The sequence below is a fragment of the Leptodactylus fuscus genome, chromosome 10 (genome assembly GCF_031893055.1).
Source record: "Leptodactylus fuscus isolate aLepFus1 chromosome 10, aLepFus1.hap2, whole genome shotgun sequence".
NCBI classification, from domain to species: domain Eukaryota; kingdom Metazoa; phylum Chordata; class Amphibia; order Anura; family Leptodactylidae; genus Leptodactylus; species Leptodactylus fuscus.
In genome coordinates this window covers 84,785,472-84,805,515 of record NC_134274.1, presented here as the reverse complement: position 1 = coordinate 84,805,515, position 20,044 = coordinate 84,785,472, and the positions used below count along the sequence as shown (strand labels likewise).

The 20,044-nt window shown below is 52.5% G+C and overlaps 5 protein-coding genes across 5 annotated transcripts; 2 read left to right on the top strand and 3 right to left on the bottom strand.

Moving 5' to 3' along the window:
- Positions 1-2,692: 2,692 nt before the first annotated feature.
- LOC142219372 (histone H2B type 1-O-like) lies at positions 2,693-3,156 on the bottom strand. The gene has a single exon (XM_075288370.1). It carries the CDS (start codon positions 3,128-3,130, stop codon positions 2,750-2,752), a length of 381 nt encoding a protein of 126 aa, XP_075144471.1. The 5' UTR covers positions 3,131-3,156; the 3' UTR covers positions 2,693-2,749.
- A 246-nt stretch (positions 3,157-3,402) lies between these two features.
- On the top strand, positions 3,403-3,981 carry LOC142219371 (histone H2A type 2-B). The gene has a single exon (XM_075288369.1). The coding sequence runs from the start codon at positions 3,451-3,453 to the stop codon at positions 3,841-3,843; it is 393 nt and encodes a 130-aa protein (XP_075144470.1). The 5' UTR covers positions 3,403-3,450; the 3' UTR covers positions 3,844-3,981.
- A 1,200-nt stretch (positions 3,982-5,181) lies between these two features.
- LOC142183576 (histone H3) lies at positions 5,182-5,824 on the bottom strand. The gene has a single exon (XM_075258707.1). The coding sequence runs from the start codon at positions 5,812-5,814 to the stop codon at positions 5,404-5,406; it is 411 nt and encodes a 136-aa protein (XP_075114808.1). The 5' UTR covers positions 5,815-5,824; the 3' UTR covers positions 5,182-5,403.
- A 478-nt stretch (positions 5,825-6,302) lies between these two features.
- Positions 6,303-6,752, top strand: LOC142183592 (histone H2B type 1-O-like). The gene has a single exon (XM_075258731.1). It carries the CDS (start codon positions 6,319-6,321, stop codon positions 6,697-6,699), a length of 381 nt encoding a protein of 126 aa, XP_075114832.1. The 5' UTR covers positions 6,303-6,318; the 3' UTR covers positions 6,700-6,752.
- A 1,935-nt stretch (positions 6,753-8,687) lies between these two features.
- On the bottom strand, positions 8,688-9,408 carry LOC142183022 (histone H1.03-like). Its single transcript, XM_075257887.1, has one exon. The coding sequence runs from the start codon at positions 9,394-9,396 to the stop codon at positions 8,710-8,712; it is 687 nt and encodes a 228-aa protein (XP_075113988.1). The 5' UTR covers positions 9,397-9,408; the 3' UTR covers positions 8,688-8,709.
- Positions 9,409-20,044: the final 10,636 nt, after the last annotated feature.

The following is a 20,044-nucleotide window of genomic DNA, read 5'->3' as shown; positions in this document are numbered from 1 at the left end:
GGTGGGAGTAGAATGGCCTTTTTAACCCCTTCCCGACATGCGCCGTAATAGTACGGCGCATGTCGGGTCTGTAACTATGGCGACCGCTCGGGAGCCGGGCGGCCGCCATAGCCGCCGGGTGTCTACTGCTTTAAGGCATTAACCCCTGCGGCGCCACGGTCAAAGGCGCCGGAGGCGCCATTTTTCCGGCGACGCATGGGCGCCGCCATTTTGCCGGTGGTCGCCTGCTCCTGGAGCATGCTCCAGGGCCGACGTCACGTTGGCATGACAGCCGGGAGCCTTTACAAGGCTCCCAGGCTTGTCTGCAAATGCTCTCTTTTGCAGGCTGGTCTATGCAGCCTGCAAAAGAAAGGATGATTTTTTGCTTTAGCATTGCAATGCATTAGTGATCAGACCCCCTGGGGTTCAACGCCCGTAGGGGGTCTAATAAATGGGAAAAAAAATCAAATAAATAAAGTTAAAATAAAAATAAAATAATAATAATAAAACATAAAAAGAATTACAAATTCAAATCACTCCCCTTTCCCTAGAACACATATAAAAGTAGTTAAAAACTGTGAAACACATACATGTTAGGTATCCCCGCGTCCAAAATTGCCCGCTCTAAAAATCTATAAAAATATCTTTCCTGTTCGGTAAACGCTGTAGCGGGAAAAATAGTCAAAAGTGCCAAAGTGCCGTTTTTTTTTTTTTTTTCAGTGTTTTGATTCTGATATAAATTGGAATAAAAAGTGATCAAAGCAATAACATTTCCCGAAAATGGTAGAACTAAAGAGTACACCCGACCCCGCAAAAAAAGACGCCATACACATCTCTGTACACGGACGTATAAAAAAGTTACGGCTGTCGGAATATGGCGACTTTTAGAAAAAAACAAAACAAAACAGTTTTGGAATTTTTTTTAAGGGGTCGAAATTTAAATAAAACCATAGAAATGTGGTATCCCTGGAACCGTACCGAAACACAGAATACAGGGGACATGTCATTTTGGCTGCACAGTGAACGCCGTAAAACCAAAGCCTGTAAGAATGTCGCAGAAATGCATTTTTTCTTCAAATCCACCCCATTCTGATGGTTTTTCCTGCTTCCCAGTACATTATATAGAATAATTAATGGTGGCATCAGGAAGAAAAATTTGTCCCGCAAAAATTAAGACCTCATATGGCTCTGGGAGCGGAGAAATAAAAAAAGCTATGGGGCTTAGAAGGAGGGGAGTAAAAAACGAAAAAAAAAAAAAAAAAGAAAAAAAAAATGCCATTGCCGGGAAAGGGTTAAAGACGATCGTCTAACGACAGAATTAGAGCCCCGGTAACCGTCCTATGTAGTATCTGTGCGCCACCTGCTGGCTGGGATCCGTATATACAGGGTCTTTCGAGCTGTGCCGTTTGTTCCCCGCGCCCCCATCTGGATCAGCGTGGAACTGCACAGCCCGCACCCGGGGTTCACTATAACTGCAGCCTCGCGGCGATTACACAAGGATGCCCATAGGGGGCAGAGAGGAGATCCCGCAGCCGGGAGAAGAATTAGATCCGGGGAGGAGGGGGTGCGGCTCCGGAATGCAATAGTCCTATTGACAGAGAAGAAGGTCTGGAGCAGTGAGAACAGCGCCCTGCATGTTATCTAGTAGGCCGGCTAGAAGGAGCCGCTGACCGCTGACCCTCGGCAATGGGAGAATGAGCGGGAAATTCAAAGTGATCCATTGTCTTATGTCAGCCAATCAGCGCGAGACAGAGGAGGGGCTTGTAGGAGTCACGCCGAAGAATTACGTCATCAATGCAGGGTTCTCCTTCTGGTCCGACCACTCTCTATATAAAAAGGCGGCTGTGCGGAGGGACGCTTATTCTAGTCTGTCAGCAGCAGCACAGAAGATGTCTGGTCGCGGTAAAGGAGGGAAAGGTCTCGGCAAGGGCGGTGCCAAGCGGCACAGGAAGGTGCTCCGGGATAACATCCAGGGCATCACCAAGCCTGCCATCCGCCGTCTGGCTCGCAGAGGAGGCGTCAAGCGCATCTCCGGTCTCATCTATGAGGAAACTCGCGGTGTCCTGAAAGTCTTCCTGGAGAACGTCATCCGTGACGCCGTCACCTACACCGAGCACGCCAAGAGGAAGACCGTCACCGCCATGGACGTGGTGTACGCGCTCAAGCGTCAGGGCCGCACTCTCTACGGCTTCGGAGGCTAATTCCGCCGCTCCCCGACTCTCTACTTCATAACCCAAAGGCTCTTCTCAGAGCCGCCACATCCTCCTGAGAACAGAGCTGTCCCCGCCACCCACCTCTCCTCTGCCTTGTAGGTCTGGGGCTGCAGACGCCTCCTGTAGGCTGTAATGTCATCACTGCTGGAATACTGGAGATAGTAGAAGAAAACGGTCCAAACCTTCGGAATCTAAGCTTTGTGAACAGGTCCCTAGAAGTAGTCCTACTGCGGCTCTGCAGTGTAACCCCCGTGCCGGCAGCTCGGGCCGATAAGTAGCAGCTTAGTTTAACCCTCCAATCGCAGGTGCGTGCAGAGAGCACTGCACCTCGTAGAGATGTCAATGTAGCAAGCCGGAGATTAGAGCTTCTCTTTGGGTGTATAGTAAGTCTAGCAAGTACAAGAAAATAGCTGGAAAGAAAGGTTCTGGGTAGAAACACGTGCAGCAGCAGCAGCAAGAAGCCAGAAATGGAGGGCTCAGCAGCTCTAGTGTGGAAGGGGTGGGGGGCTCTTAGAAGAGCCTTTGGGGTGATAGTACAGAGCAGGTGATGGAGCCGATTACTTGGCGCTGGTGTACTTGGTGACGGCCTTGGTGCCCTCGGACACGGCGTGCTTGGCCAACTCTCCGGGCAGCAGCAGGCGCACGGCGGTCTGGATCTCCCGGGAGGTGATGGTGGAGCGCTTGTTGTAGTGAGCCAGGCGGGAGGCTTCTCCTGCGATGCGCTCGAAGATGTCGTTGACGAAGGAATTCATGACGACCATGGCCTTGGAGGAGATACCGGTGTCGGGGTGGACCTGCTTCAGCACCTTGTACACGTAGATGGCATAGCTCTCCTTCCTGGCCCTCTTACGCTTCTTGCCGTCCTTCTTCTGGGCCTTGGTCACGGCTTTCTTGGAGCCCTTCTTGGGCGCTGGGGCAGACTTGGCGGGATCAGGCATGGTATAACACGGAGATCTCTTTCACACGAGAAAGTAATGTCTGTGCTCCTCCCAGCGCAGCCCTATTTATAGGCGGGCTATGCAAATGAGCGCCGCTGTCTGTGCGCTGTTCTACTGGACCAGCAAACCATGTGACTTTTGCAAGCCCCGCCTGCTGAAGCGGATTGGTGGTTCCACAAATCTGGCCTCTATTGGCGGCTTGAGATGTGTCCAATGAGAGTTGCAGGAGGGCGGGGCAGAACTATATATATAAGGCAGGAGGAGCCGGTACAGGGCAGGATATTCTGTGTTCCATTACAGTAACTGACGATCCACGAACCATGTCTGGACGCGGCAAGCAAGGAGGCAAAGCTCGTGCTAAGGCCAAGACCCGCTCATCCCGGGCGGGACTTCAGTTCCCCGTCGGTCGTGTGCACAGGCTTCTCCGCAAGGGCAACTACGCCGAGAGGGTTGGTGCTGGTGCTCCCGTCTACCTGGCGGCCGTACTGGAGTATCTGACCGCTGAGATCCTGGAGTTGGCTGGTAATGCTGCACGGGACAACAAGAAGACCCGCATCATCCCCCGTCACCTGCAGCTGGCCGTGCGCAATGACGAGGAGCTGAACAAACTGCTGGGTGGCGTGACCATCGCCCAGGGAGGCGTCCTGCCCAACATCCAGGCCGTGCTGCTGCCCAAGAAGACCGAGAGCAGCAAGCCCAGCAAGAGCAAGTGAGCGCCGCTCCCACCCCATCCGTCTATACAAGCAAAGGCTCTTCTAAGAGCCACCACCTTGTCTACAGCAGAGCTGCCTCCTGTCTACAATACGGGCTGTCCGTCTATTCTGAAGCCAACTCCTGGCCCGACCGGCGGCCCTTACAGGGAAGCACCGTGGGGTGACTGAGCGGGAGGAGGATTCACTCTGTAGGGAGATGTGGTGCGGGCGCGGGGTTTTGTGTCAGGTCGGGCTGGTGGTAATCTGCTAATGCTCTCTTCCCAGGCAGGTAGTATAAGCGGAGCTTAGATATAACGGGCGGGCGGGCGGGCGCGCGCTGATACAAAGCCGAGGTGAGCGCCGGCTCCTCCGGGTGACGCTTTGTCTTTTCTCCCCGCTCACACGGTTGGTGGTTTTGAAATTCCCGCTCAGTCGCAGTGACCGTTACAATCCGCGCGAGAGCCGGCAGCGTCACGTGGCGCAGAGAGAAGGGGCGCGAATTTCAAAACCTCCCCAGAGCTGAGCCCTCTCCCACTGAAGAAGATTCAGCAGCGGACTGGGGCGGCCCTCAGGTTATTGTAGAAGGATGTGCGGAGTAGGCATATACTAGGTACGGAGAGGAGGGAGGGAGATGTGGTTGCGGGCGCAGGGTCTTGTCAGTTAGGGATAGTAATGGCTGTGCTCATCCTAATCCTCTCTCCCCGCCAGGGCACAGCCCACGGTGGCAGGCTTACAAGTGCCGATGAAACGGGCGTTAAAGGGCTGATCCGGGTGAACCTTTGTCTATCTCCCCGCTCACACGGTTGGTGGTTTTGCAATTCCCATTCAGTGACCGTTACAACCCGCGCGAGAGCCGGCAGCGTCACGTGGTGCAGAGAGAATGGGCGCGAATTTCAAACCCTCCCCAACTGAAGAAGATTCAGCGGCGCTCAGGTCATTGTAGAAGGCGCTAGGGAGAGATGCGCGGAGTAGGCACATACTAGCGACGGAGAGGAGGGAGGGAGGGAGATGTGGTGCGGGCGCAGGGTCAGTTAGGGATAGTAATGGCTGTGCTCATCCTAATCCTCTCTCCCCGCCAGGGCACAGCCCACGGTGGCAGGTTTAGAAGTGCCGATGAAACGGGCGTTAAAGGGCTGATCCGGGCGAACCTTTGTCTATCTTCCCGCTCAATCGTAGATTCCCATTCATTCAGTGACCGTTACAACCCGCGCGAGAACCGGCAGCGTCAGGTGGTGCAAAGGGAGAAAGGACGCGAATTTCAAGCCTCCGCCTGTCTATTACATCCTCCGCTGCTGCTGCTGCTGCGAAGTAAGATTGAGTCAGCAGTCAGTGGGGGCGGCGCTCAGGTTACTGTAGAGGGCGCTGCAGTTACATATGTGCCTGTTATACATACAAAGGAGGGAGACGAGATATCGCTAACTCAGTGACTGTAAGGGAAAGGGTAACCTCTCTATTAGCAGCCAGTGAAGGCTTCTCTTCTCCCCTCCCGAGAGGAGAAAGACAACGGCTACAGCTCGTCTGAGGGAGGATTTGGTGGCTCTGAGAAGAGCCTTTGTGTTGTCAGACGGTGCCTGGGCAGATTTAAGCCCTCTCCCCACGAATCCTGCGGGCCAGCTGGATGTCTTTGGGCATGATGGTGACCCTCTTGGCGTGGATGGCGCACAGGTTGGTGTCCTCAAAGAGCCCGACCAGGTAAGCTTCGCTAGCTTCCTGCAGGGCCATGACGGCGGAGCTCTGGAAGCGGAGATCCGTCTTGAAGTCCTGGGCGATCTCTCGAACCAGGCGCTGGAAGGGAAGCTTACGGATCAGCAGCTCGGTGGACTTCTGGTAGCGGCGGATTTCACGCAGAGCGACTGTACCAGGGCGGTAGCGGTGAGGCTTCTTCACTCCGCCGGTGGCGGGAGCGCTCTTCCTGGCGGCCTTAGTGGCCAGCTGCTTGCGGGGAGCTTTCCCTCCGGTGGATTTGCGGGCGGTCTGCTTGGTTCTTGCCATCGCTTCAGTATAGACGTTACACAGCGGTGATATGAGCTGAGGAGCGGAAAGAGCGACATATTTATACAGCCGGGGCTCGTCCTCATTGGCTCATGGAAAGCCCGCCCCCTCCATCTCATTGGTTTATTTCTACAGTCCAGCATTAGCGCTCATGCCCCTCCCCCAGACCCCGTGCAGCACGGCGCTGTACAGCCCCCGCCGGCATGCATCAGGCTACACAGGGGACAATCTGTGGCGTTCCCCCCCGCAACATAACGAGGCGATTAGAACCTGTAAACCTGAGGAGAGAAACGGAGGGAAATTCAAACCTGGTGGAAGCGCCAATCAGCTGCGGAGGGCGGGGATTATGATGCTGGCACTGGTCACATGACTTGCTGGTCCAGTAGAACAGCGCGCAGACAGCGGCGCTCATTTGCATAGCCCGCCTATAAATAGGGCTGCGCTGGGAGGAGCACAGACATTATTTTCTCTCATTCTCGTGTGGGAAAAGATCGCCGTGCTACCATGCCTGATCCCGCCAAGTCTGCCCCAGCGCCCAAGAAGGGCTCCAAGAAAGCCGTGACCAAGGCCCAGAAGAAGGACGGCAAGAAGCGTAAGAGGGCCAGGAGGGAGAGCTATGCCATCTACGTGTACAAGGTGCTGAAGCAGGTCCACCCCGACACCGGCATTTCTTCCAAGGCCATGAGCATCATGAATTCCTTCGTCAACGACGTCTTTGAGCGCATCGCAGGAGAAGCCTCCCGCCTGGCTCACTATAACAAGCGCTCCACCATCACCTCCCGGGAGATCCAGACCTCCGTGCGCCTGCTGCTGCCCGGAGAGTTGGCCAAGCACGCCGTGTCCGAGGGCACCAAGGCCGTCACCAAGTACACCAGCGCCAAGTAATCGGCTCCATCACCTGCTCTGTACTATCACCCCAAAGGCTCTTCTAAGAGCCCCCCCACCCCTTCCACACTAGAGCTGCTGAGCCCTTCATTTCTGGTGTTTATTCCCCGGACCAGAGGCTTTATTTATCCCGATCCGTTTTGTCATTGTATTTATGGACGTTACACCGCACTGTTTGTATTATCCTCAAGGCGAAGGAACTTATCCGCCTGATAACCTCGTATCTATCGCGTGTATCTACATCTGCGCACACTGGCAAAGTAAAGGAGAAACTTTAGGCAGTGCACACTGTACAGCGACAGGAACGCTCTTAAGATTTATGCATTTGTTCACACGTTCCCTGAAGCTTAAGAGCGTTTATCTCCACGCTCTCCGGTATTCCTACAGTAGCCGCAGCGACAGCTCCAGCCCTAGAGGGCAGAGGAGAGGTGGGTGGCGGGGACAGCTCTGTTCTCAGGAGGATGTGGCGGCTCTGAGAAGAGCCTTTGGGTTATGTAGTAGAGAGTCGGGGAGCGGCGGAATTAACCTCCGAAGCCGTAGAGAGTGCGGCCCTGGCGCTTGAGCGCGTACACCACGTCCATGGCGGTGACGGTCTTCCTCTTGGCGTGCTCGGTGTAGGTGACGGCGTCACGGATGACGTTCTCCAGGAAGACTTTCAGGACACCGCGAGTCTCCTCATAGATGAGACCGGAGATGCGCTTGACGCCTCCTCTGCGAGCTAGACGGCGGATGGCAGGCTTGGTGATGCCCTGGATGTTATCCCGGAGCACCTTCCTGTGCCGCTTGGCACCGCCCTTGCCGAGACCTTTCCCTCCTTTACCGCGACCGGACATCTTCTGTGCTGCTGCTGACAGACTAGAATAAGCGTCCCTCCGCACAGCCGCCTTTTTATATAGAGAGTGGTCGGACCAGAAGGAGAACCCTGCTATGATGACGCAATTATGGGGCGTGTCCTGAAGCCACTCCCCCCCTCCCCTGCTTTCCTCCTCTGATTGGCAGAACTTTCACCCGTTAGTGATTCGGAGCTTTCCCGCTCATATCCTACAGTTCTCGCCGCCTCTCCCTGTCCCTGCTGCCGCTCTCAGCTCGGCCCCGGAGACAATGGACGTCTGCCGGCTTTCTCCACCCGCCCCAGTGTCATCACAAACCTACTGCTGGGAGCCGGAGCTCCCCCAGACAAGTCATTCAGCTGCAGCACAGACAGTGCGTTATAAATACAAGAGAACACGCTGAACAGGAGGCAGCAAAGATCCGAGTTTCTGGGTCCAGAAGTGACCCCGAAATAACGGTGTGCGCTCTCAGGGGAGAACGAGCCTGGACGCCGGGAGGTTGTACTGGGGGAGAAGGGGATGAGGCTGGGTGACAAGAGCTCTCAGGGGAGCCCCCTCCTCAGCCTGTGTAGGAACGAGTAGTGTCAGGCGGGGGCTCCCCTGAGAGCGCTTGTCACCCAGCCTCATCCCCCTTCTCCCCCAGTACAACCTCCCGGGCGTCCAGGCTCGTTCCCCGCTGATCTGATACAGACCTGGGAGTATGTATCGTTTGTCCCCCTACCACAAGCACGCACACAGCCGCCCGCCGTACACCGCAGCGACCCCCGGCATCAGGCTGCATTCGGGACTGCAGGGATTGTGTAGCTCAGACATACTGACAATTCCTCCTCCTCCTCCTCCTCCCCCTTTATCCAGACAGAGGCCCCCGCCAGTAACGAGGAGGATGCGCGGCCAATCTACTGGATTACTGCCCCTATAAACCCTCAGCGGCCTCAGCTTTTAGTCCTCATTACTACCCCGCTGGACCGGTCACCTGGAGAAACCTGCGGGGATGTTACCCTGTAGTGACCGCTCATGTGTCGGTGCGGATACGGGAATGGAGCCCTGGTCATAGGATTGCCGTTAATATGACGCCCCCGCCCCCCCGCTGGCTGGGGAGATAGCGATCATACAGCTCTGCCGGGACAAGGTGGTGGCTCTGAGAAGAGCCTTTGTGGGACAAGTACAGGGCGGCTCGGGCTTATTTCTTAGCCGCGGGCTTCTTGGCTTTAGCAGCCTTCTTAGCCGGACTCTTGGCAGCTTTGGGCTTGGCCGCCTTCTTAGCTGGGCTCTTGGCAGCTTTGGGCTTAGCCGCCTTCTTAGCCGGGCTCTTCGTCACCTTCTTGGCTTTAGGAGCCGCCTTCGGCTTCTTGGGGCTCTTGGCCGCCTTCTTGGCGGCCGCGGCAGGCTTCTTGGCTTTCTTCGGGCTCTTGGCCGCGGTCGGCGCCTTCTTAGGAGACTTAGCCGCGGGCTTCTTGGCGGCAGCTTTCTTGGGCTTGGCCGCTGCAGGCTTCTTCTTGGCCGCCTTGTCCTTACTCTCCGCCTGCTTCTTGTTCAGCTTGAAGGAGCCGGAGGCGCCGCTGCCTTTCACCTGGATCAGGGTTCCCTTGGTCACCAGAGCCTTAAGGCCCAGCTTGACACGGCTGCGGTTCTTGTCTGTATCGTAGCCGCCAGCAGCCAGCACCTTCTTCAGGGCGGCCACAGACACCCCACTGCGCTCCTTGGAGGCGGACACGGCTTTGACGATCAGCTCGGACACGGTGGGACCGGAGGATTTCTTGCTCTTCTTGGCGCCCCCTGCGACTGCTTTCTTCGGCTGCTTCTTGGATTTGGCGGCCGGTTCGGCGGGAGGGGGAGCAGCGGCAGCGGCGGGCGCGGTTTCTGCCATGATACGAATCGAGCTCTAATTCCTTTCCTAGACGGGAAAACACTGGGGCCGAAGCAGCCGCCGCCTCTTATATGCACAGCGGTGCGCACTGATTGGCTGCTGAGCGGCCTCGGCCTCACCTCCTATTGGCTGTCACTCAGCACAGGGCCAGAGTCAAGCTCCGCTCTCCCCGTGTGCTTCCCTGCCCGGGATCAGAGCCCATTACCGGCTAGAACCGGACAGGAGAGCTTCCATTCTTCGTGTCTCCCCACTCCCCGACATCCTCCCTAACAGTCCCTGGCCGTCACTGGCGGAGGTGCGGGGGTGGTGCGGAGAGGAGGCCCCGGGATTTCCGCCATAGCACCCCCACATCTGTCCATCACTATCTATGCAGGAAGATGAAACCGCTGCGGGAGCTGCCCCCTTCTATTCCCGGCGCTTGTCACCATCCCCGGGATCTTTACCACAAGCTCTATGCTACAGGAAGCTGATTGTACGATGCGGGGACAAGCTGGAGCTGCTGAGAGCCGGGGAGGGTAACACAGGCGGCGGCTCCGCTCACTGCCGGCTCCCTGTCCTCACATCAGATAGATACATATATATATATATATATATATATATATATATATATATATGTATATATACTGCAGACAGGGGGGCCGCTTCTCATGGGGCTCTGCCCTGCAGCAATGTCTATACACCGGGCAGAATAGAAAAGCGGGGACATTGTGTATATACAGCTGTCTGCACAGAGGCGTGTAGGATGGGATGATGGCTGGAGGTGATTTCAGTCTCCTGCAGTTACACGTATTATATAGGATGGGATGCATACAAGGTGATAGTGATCCAAACCTGACAATCACTACCATCATGAACTATTGAAAAGTTTGTCTTTGCTTCAATGTGTCAGTTTAGACCCTGTGCGATCTGTATGGCAATTACAATCCACAACCAACAGCACAGTAAGACACATTACAGATAGACACACGGCCATACAGCAAGTCGTTGTGTGGGGATTGCAGTCAGAAGTAGCAGCTCCAGGTGTCAGTGTGAAAGCGTGACTGCCCAAAAACTGGAAATAAAATATGATGACATCAATGACATTTCCGCCATATTTATGTTTTTATGACCATCCAGACGCCAGCAGATGATCCAGAAACCCTAACTATGTAGGAACCCTAAAATATGCTGGATATTGGCCAAGTGTCCCCAAGGGTTGCATCTGGGAATGGAGTATCATTGAAGCTGCAGGTCTGGCGTACCCCGACTTCTCAAAGCATTTGGGATCTCTTGTTAGGCACATTACACCGATATGTTTTATTCCCGGGAGTTATGGCGTATTCACAAAAGATGTATGATTAGATGGATCGGAGGGGCGGCTTATTAGCCTGTAGATCGATAGAACTACATCCTGCTGACAACCTCTGCCAGGCTAGAAAAAGGTCTGATTGATTTTATTTCCATATTCAGACAGATATGATCTTTGCTCCTGTCTATCTTATTGTGCCACATGTGGTCACAGCTCCCACCTCTGCCCCTACTCAGCCAGACATGCCCTGAAACTAGTGGACATAAAACAGTGACAGCAGGTCCGCCAATAGGCCAGTACTACTGCTACTGGTGTCAGGGGCCCGGCCAGAGGACGCAGATCTGAGTTGAGCACATACGCGGCTGAAGCGAGGAGCTGACACAGGTCAGCTCCTCGCTTCGCCGCTGCCGCCTGTCTCGCTGACACATATGCGGCTGAAGAGAGGAGCTGACCTGTGTCAGCTCCTGACTTCGCCGCTGCCGCCTCTCTCGCTGACACATATGCGGCTGAGCCGGTGTCAGCTCCTCACTTCGCCGCTGCCGCCTCTCTCGGTGACACATATGCGGCTGAGCCGGAACCCGGCTCAGCCGCATATGTGTCAGCGAGAGAGACACCCAGCGGCGAAGCGTGGAGCTGACCCGTGTCAGCTCCTTCCTTCAGCCGCATGTGTCAACGAGAGAGACGCGCAGAGAGCGGCGAGGGAGCGGAGGAGAAGGTAAGTTTAATGTGGAGGTGGAACGTGAATCTGGGGGCAGATGAAGAAGAGGACGGCATGACACTGTGGGGACATGAATCTGGGGACAGATGAAAGAGAGGACGGAATGACACTGGGGCAGATGAAGGAGGGGACGGCATGACACTGTGGGGACATGAATCTGGGGGCAGAGATGGGGACATGAATCTGGGGGCAGAGATGGAGAGGGGACATGAATCTGGGGGGACATGAATCTGGGGGCAGAGATGGAGGGGACATGAAACTGGGGGCAGAGATGTGGGGACATGAATCCCTGGGCAGAGATGGAAGGGGGACATGAAACTGGGGGCAGATGAAGGGTGTATATGAAACTGGGGGAGAGATAGAGGGGGGACATATAATTTACGGGTGACTGTAGGAGGATTATACTGTGTGTGGGCACATGAAAAATTAATGAGTGGGCGGAGTCAACACAAAAGTGGGTGGGGCTAAATTTGTTGCGGCGCGCTAAGCGCGCCACACATTTTGTCCCTCTCTTAGCTCTTCAAAAGTTGGGAGGTATGGAGATGGGGGGACATGAATCTGGGGGCAGAGATGGAGGGACATGAATCTGTGGGCAGAAATGTGGGGACATGAATCGGGGGGCAGAGATGGAGGGGACATGAATCTGGGGGCAGAGATGGAGGGGACATGAATCTGGGGGCAGAGATGGAGGGGACATGAATCTGAGGGCAGATGAAGGGTGTATATGAAGCTAGGGGAGAGACGGAGGGGGACATATAATTTACGGGTGACTGTAGGAGGATTATACAGTGTGCGGGCAAATGGGAAATTAATGAGTAGGCGGAGTCAACATAACAGTGGGTGGGGCTAAATTTCTCGCGGCGCGCAAAGCAAAAATGGCAGGGGGGGGGGGGGGGCAGACACTTAGGCTTTATGGGGCCCCAAAATTCCTGATGGCGGCCCTGAGTGACAGGATGTATCATTCGCAGTGGCAGGGCTGTTGGGTACCATCACATGGTGCAGGAGGATTCAATGGTATGGGCTGTATTCTGTGATACTCCTTAGGATATGTGATATTCTCTACATAGTTCATACCATCACCAATAGACAGATAAGCCAATGTGGACAGCAAGAGCCCCGGGGCCAGGCACCAATTCCAACATGGCAGCCGACTAGTGGTTATAAGCCAAGTTGCTCATCTGAAGAGTCTGACTTTCCCTATGCCTATCCCGAAACACGCCATCAGGTATATTCTGTTACCCTAGACCATCCAGACTTCAGGGCTACTGGGTGTCAGATTAGCAGAACGCACTGTACTGTCATTTATGTGAGGCTTGTACTAGAACTAGAACAGTCATAGCGACTAGAGATGAGCGAACAGTGTTCTATCGAACACATGTTCGATCGGATATCAGGCTGTTCGATGTGTTCGATTCGAATCGAACATCACGTGGCAAACTCCAAAAAAAATTGATTCTCCTCCCACCTTCCCTGGCGCATTTTTTTGCACCAATAACAGCGCAGGGGAGGTGGGACAGGAACTACGACAACGGGGGCATTGAAAAAAATCGGAAAAAGTCATTGGCTGCCGAAATCAGGTGACCTCCATTTTAGACGAATAGTGGATTTCAAATCCGGGTCATATGAGAATGTGAACTGTGTGAGTAAGAGACAGGGATAGCTGTACAGGCAGGGATAGCTAGGGATAACCTTTATTTAGGTAGGAATGTTATTAAAAATAACTTTTTGGGGCTCTATCGGGTGTGTAATTGTGATTTTTGTGAGATAAACCTTTTCCCATAGGAATGCATTGGACAGCGCTGATTGGCCAGAGTACGGAATTTGACCAATCAGCGCTGGCTCTGCTGGAGGAGGAGGAGTCTAAGATCACTCCACACCAGTCTCCATTCTGGTCCGACCTTAGACTCCGCCTCCTCCAGCAGAGCCAGCGCTGATTGGTCGAATTCCGTACTCTGGCCAATCTGCGCTGGCCAATGCATTCTATTAGCCTGATGAAGTAGAGCTGAATGTGTGTGCTTAGCTCAACTACGCTGGTGGAGTAGTTGAGCTAAGCACACACATTCAGCTCTGCTTCATCAGGCTTATAGAATGCATTGGCCAATCAGCGCTGGCCAATGCATTCTATTAGCGTGAGCTGAGTGTGCACAAGGGTTCTAGTGCACCCTCGGCTCTGTTACATCTGATGGGCTGACCAGCACACGGTGTAGTTGAGCAGAACTGGCTCAACACAGCTGAGTCTCTGCATACCCATAGGAATGCATTGGCCAGCCTTCGGCCAATCAGTGCTGGCTCTGCCGAAGGAGGCGGAGTCTAAGGTCGGACCTGAATGGAATACGGAATTCGACCAATCAGCGCTGTCCAATGCATTCCTATGGGAAAAAGTTAGCTTGCGAAAACCGCAAGCTGACAGGGATTTCCATGAAATAAAGTGACTTTTATGCCCCTAGACATGCTGTCCCAGTGTCATTTCAAGGTGTTGGTATCATTTCCTGGGGTGTCATAGTGGACTTGGTGACCCTCCAGACACGGATTTGGGTTTCCCCCTTAACGAGTATATGTTCCCCATAGCCTATAATGGGGTTTGAAACCCGTTCGAACACTCGAACAGTGAGCGGCTGTTCGAATCGGATTTCGAACCTCGAACATTTTAGTGTTCGCTCATCTCTAATAGCGACCCCTCGCTCCACCTTACTTAAGTCTATGTAAAGGAAACGGATACCTCCTGGGAGCTAAAGAGGAAATGAAGGTGGAGAAGTCAGGACTGCAAAAGTGTTATAACCTGAGCTGTGCCTACCAGGCAATAAGGCAATCTTTAGAAATCATGACAGATAAAGATTTATGACCGGAGCAGCCATTGACACAGGCAAGCCAAATACATAGTCCTCTCTCCTCGTAGGATTTTATAACTAGCCCACGAAAAATGAAGAATAGTGGTCGCCTTAGGCAAGGGTGATGTCATCAGGATTCGGCGCAATCAGTTCTTCTTCATCCGTCTCGGGTTTCTAAAAGATAGCAATTGTATGTAAGGTTATCGTACCATGACAGAGATATCCAATACATGGAAGCCCAGGCACAGGGCGGACAAGTCACATTTCCAGGCATAAGTCACGGTTGGGCGGACAAGTCACATTTCCAGGCATAAGTCACGGTTGGGCGGACAAGTCACATTTGCCGGCATAAGTCACAGTTGGGCGGACAAGTCACATTTGCCAGCATAAGTCACGGTTGGGCGGACAAGTCACATTTGCCAGCATAAGTCACAGTTGGGCGGACAAGTCACATTTGCCAGCATAAGTCACGGTTGGGCGGACAAGTCACATTTGCCAGCATAAGTCACATTTGCCAGCATAAGTCACATTTGCCAGCATAAGTCACATTTGCCAGCATAAGTCACATTTGCCAGCATAAGTCACATTTGCCAGCATAAGTCACATTTGCCGGCATAAGTCACATTTCCCGGCATAAGTCACATTTCCAGGCATAAGTCACGGTTGGGCGGACAAGTCACATTTGCCGGCATAAGTCACAGTTGGGCGGACAAGTCACATTTGCCAGCATAAGTCACGGTTGGGCGGACAAGTCACATTTGCCAGCATAAGTCACAGTTGGGCGGACAAGTCACATTTGCCAGCATAAGTCACGGTTGGGCGGACAAGTCACATTTGCCAGCATAAGTCACATTTGCCAGCATAAGTCACATTTGCCAGCATAAGTCACATTTGCCAGCATAAGTCACATTTGCCAGCATAAGTCACATTTGCCAGCATAAGTCACATTTGCCAGCATAAGTCACATTTGCCAGCATAAGTCACATTTGCCAGCATAAGTCACATTTGCCAGCATAAGTCACATTTGCCGGCATAAGTCACATTTGCCGGCATAAGTCACATTTCCCGGCATAAGTCACATTTCCCGGCATAAGTCACGGTTGGGCTTAATAGTCGGGCCCAGAGAGATTACCATGAGTGCTATCTCTGGCAGTGGGCTTAATAGTCGGCCCCGGAGGGTCGGCGGTGGGGCTTAATAGTCGGGCCCGGAGAGAGTTCCAGGGATGGCTGTTTGTCAGGGGGCTTAATGGTGGGGTCCGATCCGCCTCCCGTGGAAGCCTGCCTGGGGGAGCGGTGAGGACTCTCGAGGGCCAGCGGAAGGAAGAGGTAGTGCTGTTTTTGACTCCGGCGGAAAGTGCCGGGAGATGTGGAGTTGGAGGGTTGCCCCGAGGCGAGGTCTGCAGGGAGAACCGGGTTCCGGACCGGGCGGGCCTAGGGGAGGCAAGTCGGGCCGGGGCTCACCCTCCTGGGCAGGGTCCGAGGGGAGCTTCCCCCTGAGAGAACTTCCACTTCCGCAGACACTTTGAAAAAAAATCGGAGCCCCCGAGGAGGCCTTCCTGCAGCGAGCGCCAGACCGGGATGGGGCTCACCCTCCTGGGCAGGGCCGAGGGGAGCTTCCCCCTGAGAGAATTTCCACTTCCGTAGACACTTTGTCAAAATTTCAACTTTCAAAATACTTCCGCGGGCCAGATTTCACTCCGGCGATCGGCGGCGTCATGCCTGCGGCGGTGCACCTCGGGCGGTACAAGTCTACCTTGTCTGCTTTAATCCTCTTGATTTCCCGGCACACCAGAGACTCCTTGAGGATCAGACATTCGGATTGCAATTTACTGCAAAGCCTCATTAGCACAAGATTCAGAAAGCCACTTAAGTCTTACGTTTTGCAGCAACTGTGGTTTTCTTTGATAATAATAATAACAACAACAACAACAACAACAACAACAACAACAACAACAACAACAACAACAACAACAACAACAACAACAACAACAACAACAACAACAACAATAATAATAATAATAATAATAATAATAATAATAATAAATTTATTTATATATCGCCAACATATTCCGCAGCACTGTACATTTTGTAGGGTTCAAATACAGACAGATACATAACAAAGAACGTCATTTCACACAATGGGACTGAGGGCCCTGCTCACAAGAGCTTACTATCTATGAGGTAGAGGGGGGGTGACACAAGAGGTAGGAGGGGCGGCATTGCTTATACAGGGGTCAGACACTTTTGTAATAGAGGTTACTGTCATTACACAAACAAAACTTTATGAGCCATCACTAGTGGTGTCCTGTAACATGTGGATGGAGCTTGGACAAATAAAGTTATCTAGAAAAGACATCATATCATGTGGGGTAATGTGGGAGCGGGGACAGAGGAGGGTTAAATTTTGGGGATTCTAATTATAGCATGGAAGGGTTTACGTTAGAAATTGTGATAGGCCTGTCTGAAAAGATGTGTCGTTAGTTTGCATTTGGAACTGTAGAAATTGGGAGTTAATCTTATTGTCCAGGGTAGAGCATTCCAGAGAAGTGATGCAGCTCGGGAGAAGTCTTGTATACGAGCGTGGGAGGTTCTGATAATAGGGGATGTAAGTGTTAGGCCATTGAGTGAACGGAGAGCACGGGTTGGGCAGTAGACGGAGATGAGGGAGGAAATGTAGGGAGGTGCGGCATTATGGAGAGCCTTGTGGAGGAGGATGATAACTTTATATTTTATTCTATAATGAATAGGCAGCCAGTGTAGCAACTGGCACAGACCCGAGGCATCGCTGTAGTGTCTAGCCTGATAGATGAGCCTGGCCGCTGCATTCAGAATAGATTGTAGAGGGGAGAGTTTAGTGAGGGGAAGACCGATTAGTAAGGCGTTACAGTAGTCAAGGCGAGAATGAATCAGAGAGACAATAAGTGTCTTTAGTGTTTCTCTGGTGAGGAAAGGGCGTATTCTGGAGATGTTTTTGAGGAGGAGGTGACATGAACGTGCGAGTGATTCAATATGCGGGGTGAAGGAAAGGTCTGCGTCAAACATGACCCCGAGGCAGCAGGCATGCTGCCTAGGAGTTATAGTAAGGCCTGACACTGCAATGGATATATCAGGGACAGATCTGTTAGATGGTGGAAACAGTAGTAGTTCAGTCTTAGAGAGATTTAGTTTCAGATAGAGCGAGGACATGATATTAGAGACAGCAGAAAGACAGTCACTAGTGTTCTGTATGAGTGCAGGGGTGATGTCAGAGATAAGAGGGGAACCAGGAGAGCGCAGTGGCGTTGAGGCCGACTGAGCGGAGCATAGTGAGGAGGAGAAGATGATGATCAATAGTGTCAAAAGCTGCAGAGAGGTCCAGAAGAATAAGAAGAGAGAAGTCACCATTGGATTTAGCCATTAGGAGATCATTGGAGACTTTTGCGAGAGCCATTTCAGTAGAGTGCAGAGATTGTAAGGGGTCAAGCAGAGAGTTAGCAGAGAGATAGCGGTTTAAACGAGAATAGACCAGGCGTTCCAAAAGTTTAGAGATGAAGGGCGGGTTAGAGATGGGTCGATAGTTAGCAGCACAGGGTGGGGTTTTTCCAATAGCGGAGTTATAACAGCATGCTTGAAGGAGGATGGAGAGAGAGAGAGAGAAAGAGAAAGAGAAAGAGAAAGAGAAAGAGAGAGAGAGAGAGAGAGAGAGAGAGAGAGAGAGAGAGAGAGAGAGAGAGAGAGAGAGAGAGAGAGAGAGAGAGAGAGAGAGAGAGAGATTAAATATTTTAGTAAGGCAAGTCGTGACAGCAGGCGACAGAGGTTGGAGAAGGTGCGAGGGGAAGGGGTCACTACTGCAGGTTGTAGGGCGAGATGAAGAAAGTAGCTGAGAGACTTCCTCTTCTGTAACAGGTTGAAAAGATGAGAAAAGACAGTCTGAAGTGCGGTTGGTGAGGGGATCAGGGCGGTGAAGTAGAGTAAGAGAACAATCGATGTAATCTTTGTGCAGGGCCAGCTGAGACGTAGTGAGGTCATTATGAGATTTAATTGAAGGATATGCGCTTTCTAGAGTAGAGACTCGACTGTCTATATGATGAAGTACTATGGTAGGTGATGGGATCAATGCCACCTGGGGCTTTGGCAGTTATTTCCTGATGGATCTTATCAATTTTATCATGGAAATACGTGGCCAGGTCATCAGCACTAAGGACTGTGAATGGCGTCTGCACCTTGGCTGTGAGTAAGGAGTGAAAAGTTTCAAAAATCCTTTTAGGGTTGCTGGAGAGAGAAGAGATGAGGGCGGTGAAGTAGAGTAAGCGAACAATCGATGTAATCTTTGTGCAGGGCCAGCTGAGACGTAGTGAGGTCATTATGAGATTTAATTGAAGGATATGCGCTTTCTAGAGTAGAGACTCGACTGTCTATATGATGAAGTTCCGCTCTAATATCCTCAAGTTGCTGAAGAACTGGGTCTAGGGCGGCTGACAGAGCTTGTTGTAGAAATGTTCTTAAGAAGGTGCTATCCTCCAGGCGGTCCTGGTCAATATTACTCTCAGCATCCGAGTCATCACCTGTGTCAGGCTCCCTATTGTGGTCAGGCGCCATTTTCAGCGATCCGGCGGGAGATTGTCGATTTTTCTTTCTAAGATACTTTTGCAAGTCACTTTGGAGTTTAGTTTGATTGGGAGTACCAGCGAGGTCTGTGCCTTTGTCTTTATTTGGTTTAACCATCTTGATGGATGCAATATAAGTGAGGGAGAGGGACGAGGTCAAGACTATAACATCTAGCAAACAGAGAGCATCAGTCTAAATGACAACATAGACAAGAGTGTTCTTGGAGATTCACTTAGGTACAGGGAGGGGAGAGGTCCCCAAATATCAATAGGTAAGGTTGACAATCTCAGCGTCTAGGCAGACAGTCGTCCTCTGCAAGCGAGGTATCAGGTATAATTGGGTTCTACGTCTCTTAGTGCAGTAGTGGGGATGATATTCCTGTAGGTAAGACAGCCTTTCCCAATCTTAACTGCTACGACTAATCCACAGGGGAGGTTCGGATGAGACCCTGTTAGAGAAGGCGGCAGGGGGCTGCAGGGGAGGGCAAGAAAGCCCAGGTGTGGGAGTGCGGAAAGAATGTAGAATAACTCTAGCCGAGGACCGTAGATATCGAGGGTCAGGGACACCACTTATGGGATATGAATGTAAAACTTTCCGGAGAGGAGATATAGGGGAGGAGGGTAGCAGAAGGGTTTATTAAAGCAGACAAGGCCGGAGGACCTGATGGTATAAGCGCAAGAGTTCTTAAAATGTGCAGTGACCAGCTGTGTGGTATTATTACACACATGTACAATACGAGTCTAAAGCTGGGAGTGGTACCTCGACTGTGGAAAACATCTTGTGTGGTGCCAGTCCCAAAGATACCCAACCCGGTGGGCTACAATGACTACCGACCCGTAGCACTGACATCTCACCTGATGAAGGTCCCAGAGAGACTGGTCCTGACACACCTACACCCCCTAGTGAGCTCCGCTCTGGACCCCCTCCAGTTTGCCTATCGGCCGGGCATTGGGGTAGATGACGCCATCATCCACCTTCTTCATAGAGTTCTCTCTCACCTAGAGAAACCCGGGAACACTGTGAGAATATTGTTCTTTGACTTCTCCAGTGCGTTCAACACCATTCAGCAAGGGCTACTGAGGGAAAAGCTGAACCTTGGTGGAGTGGACCATCACCTGTCCAACTGGACCCTAGACTACCTGACAACCCGCCCTCAGTATGTGAGAGCCCGGGACTGTGTGTCTGACACTGTGATCTGTAGTACGGGGGCACCACAAGGTCCAGTTC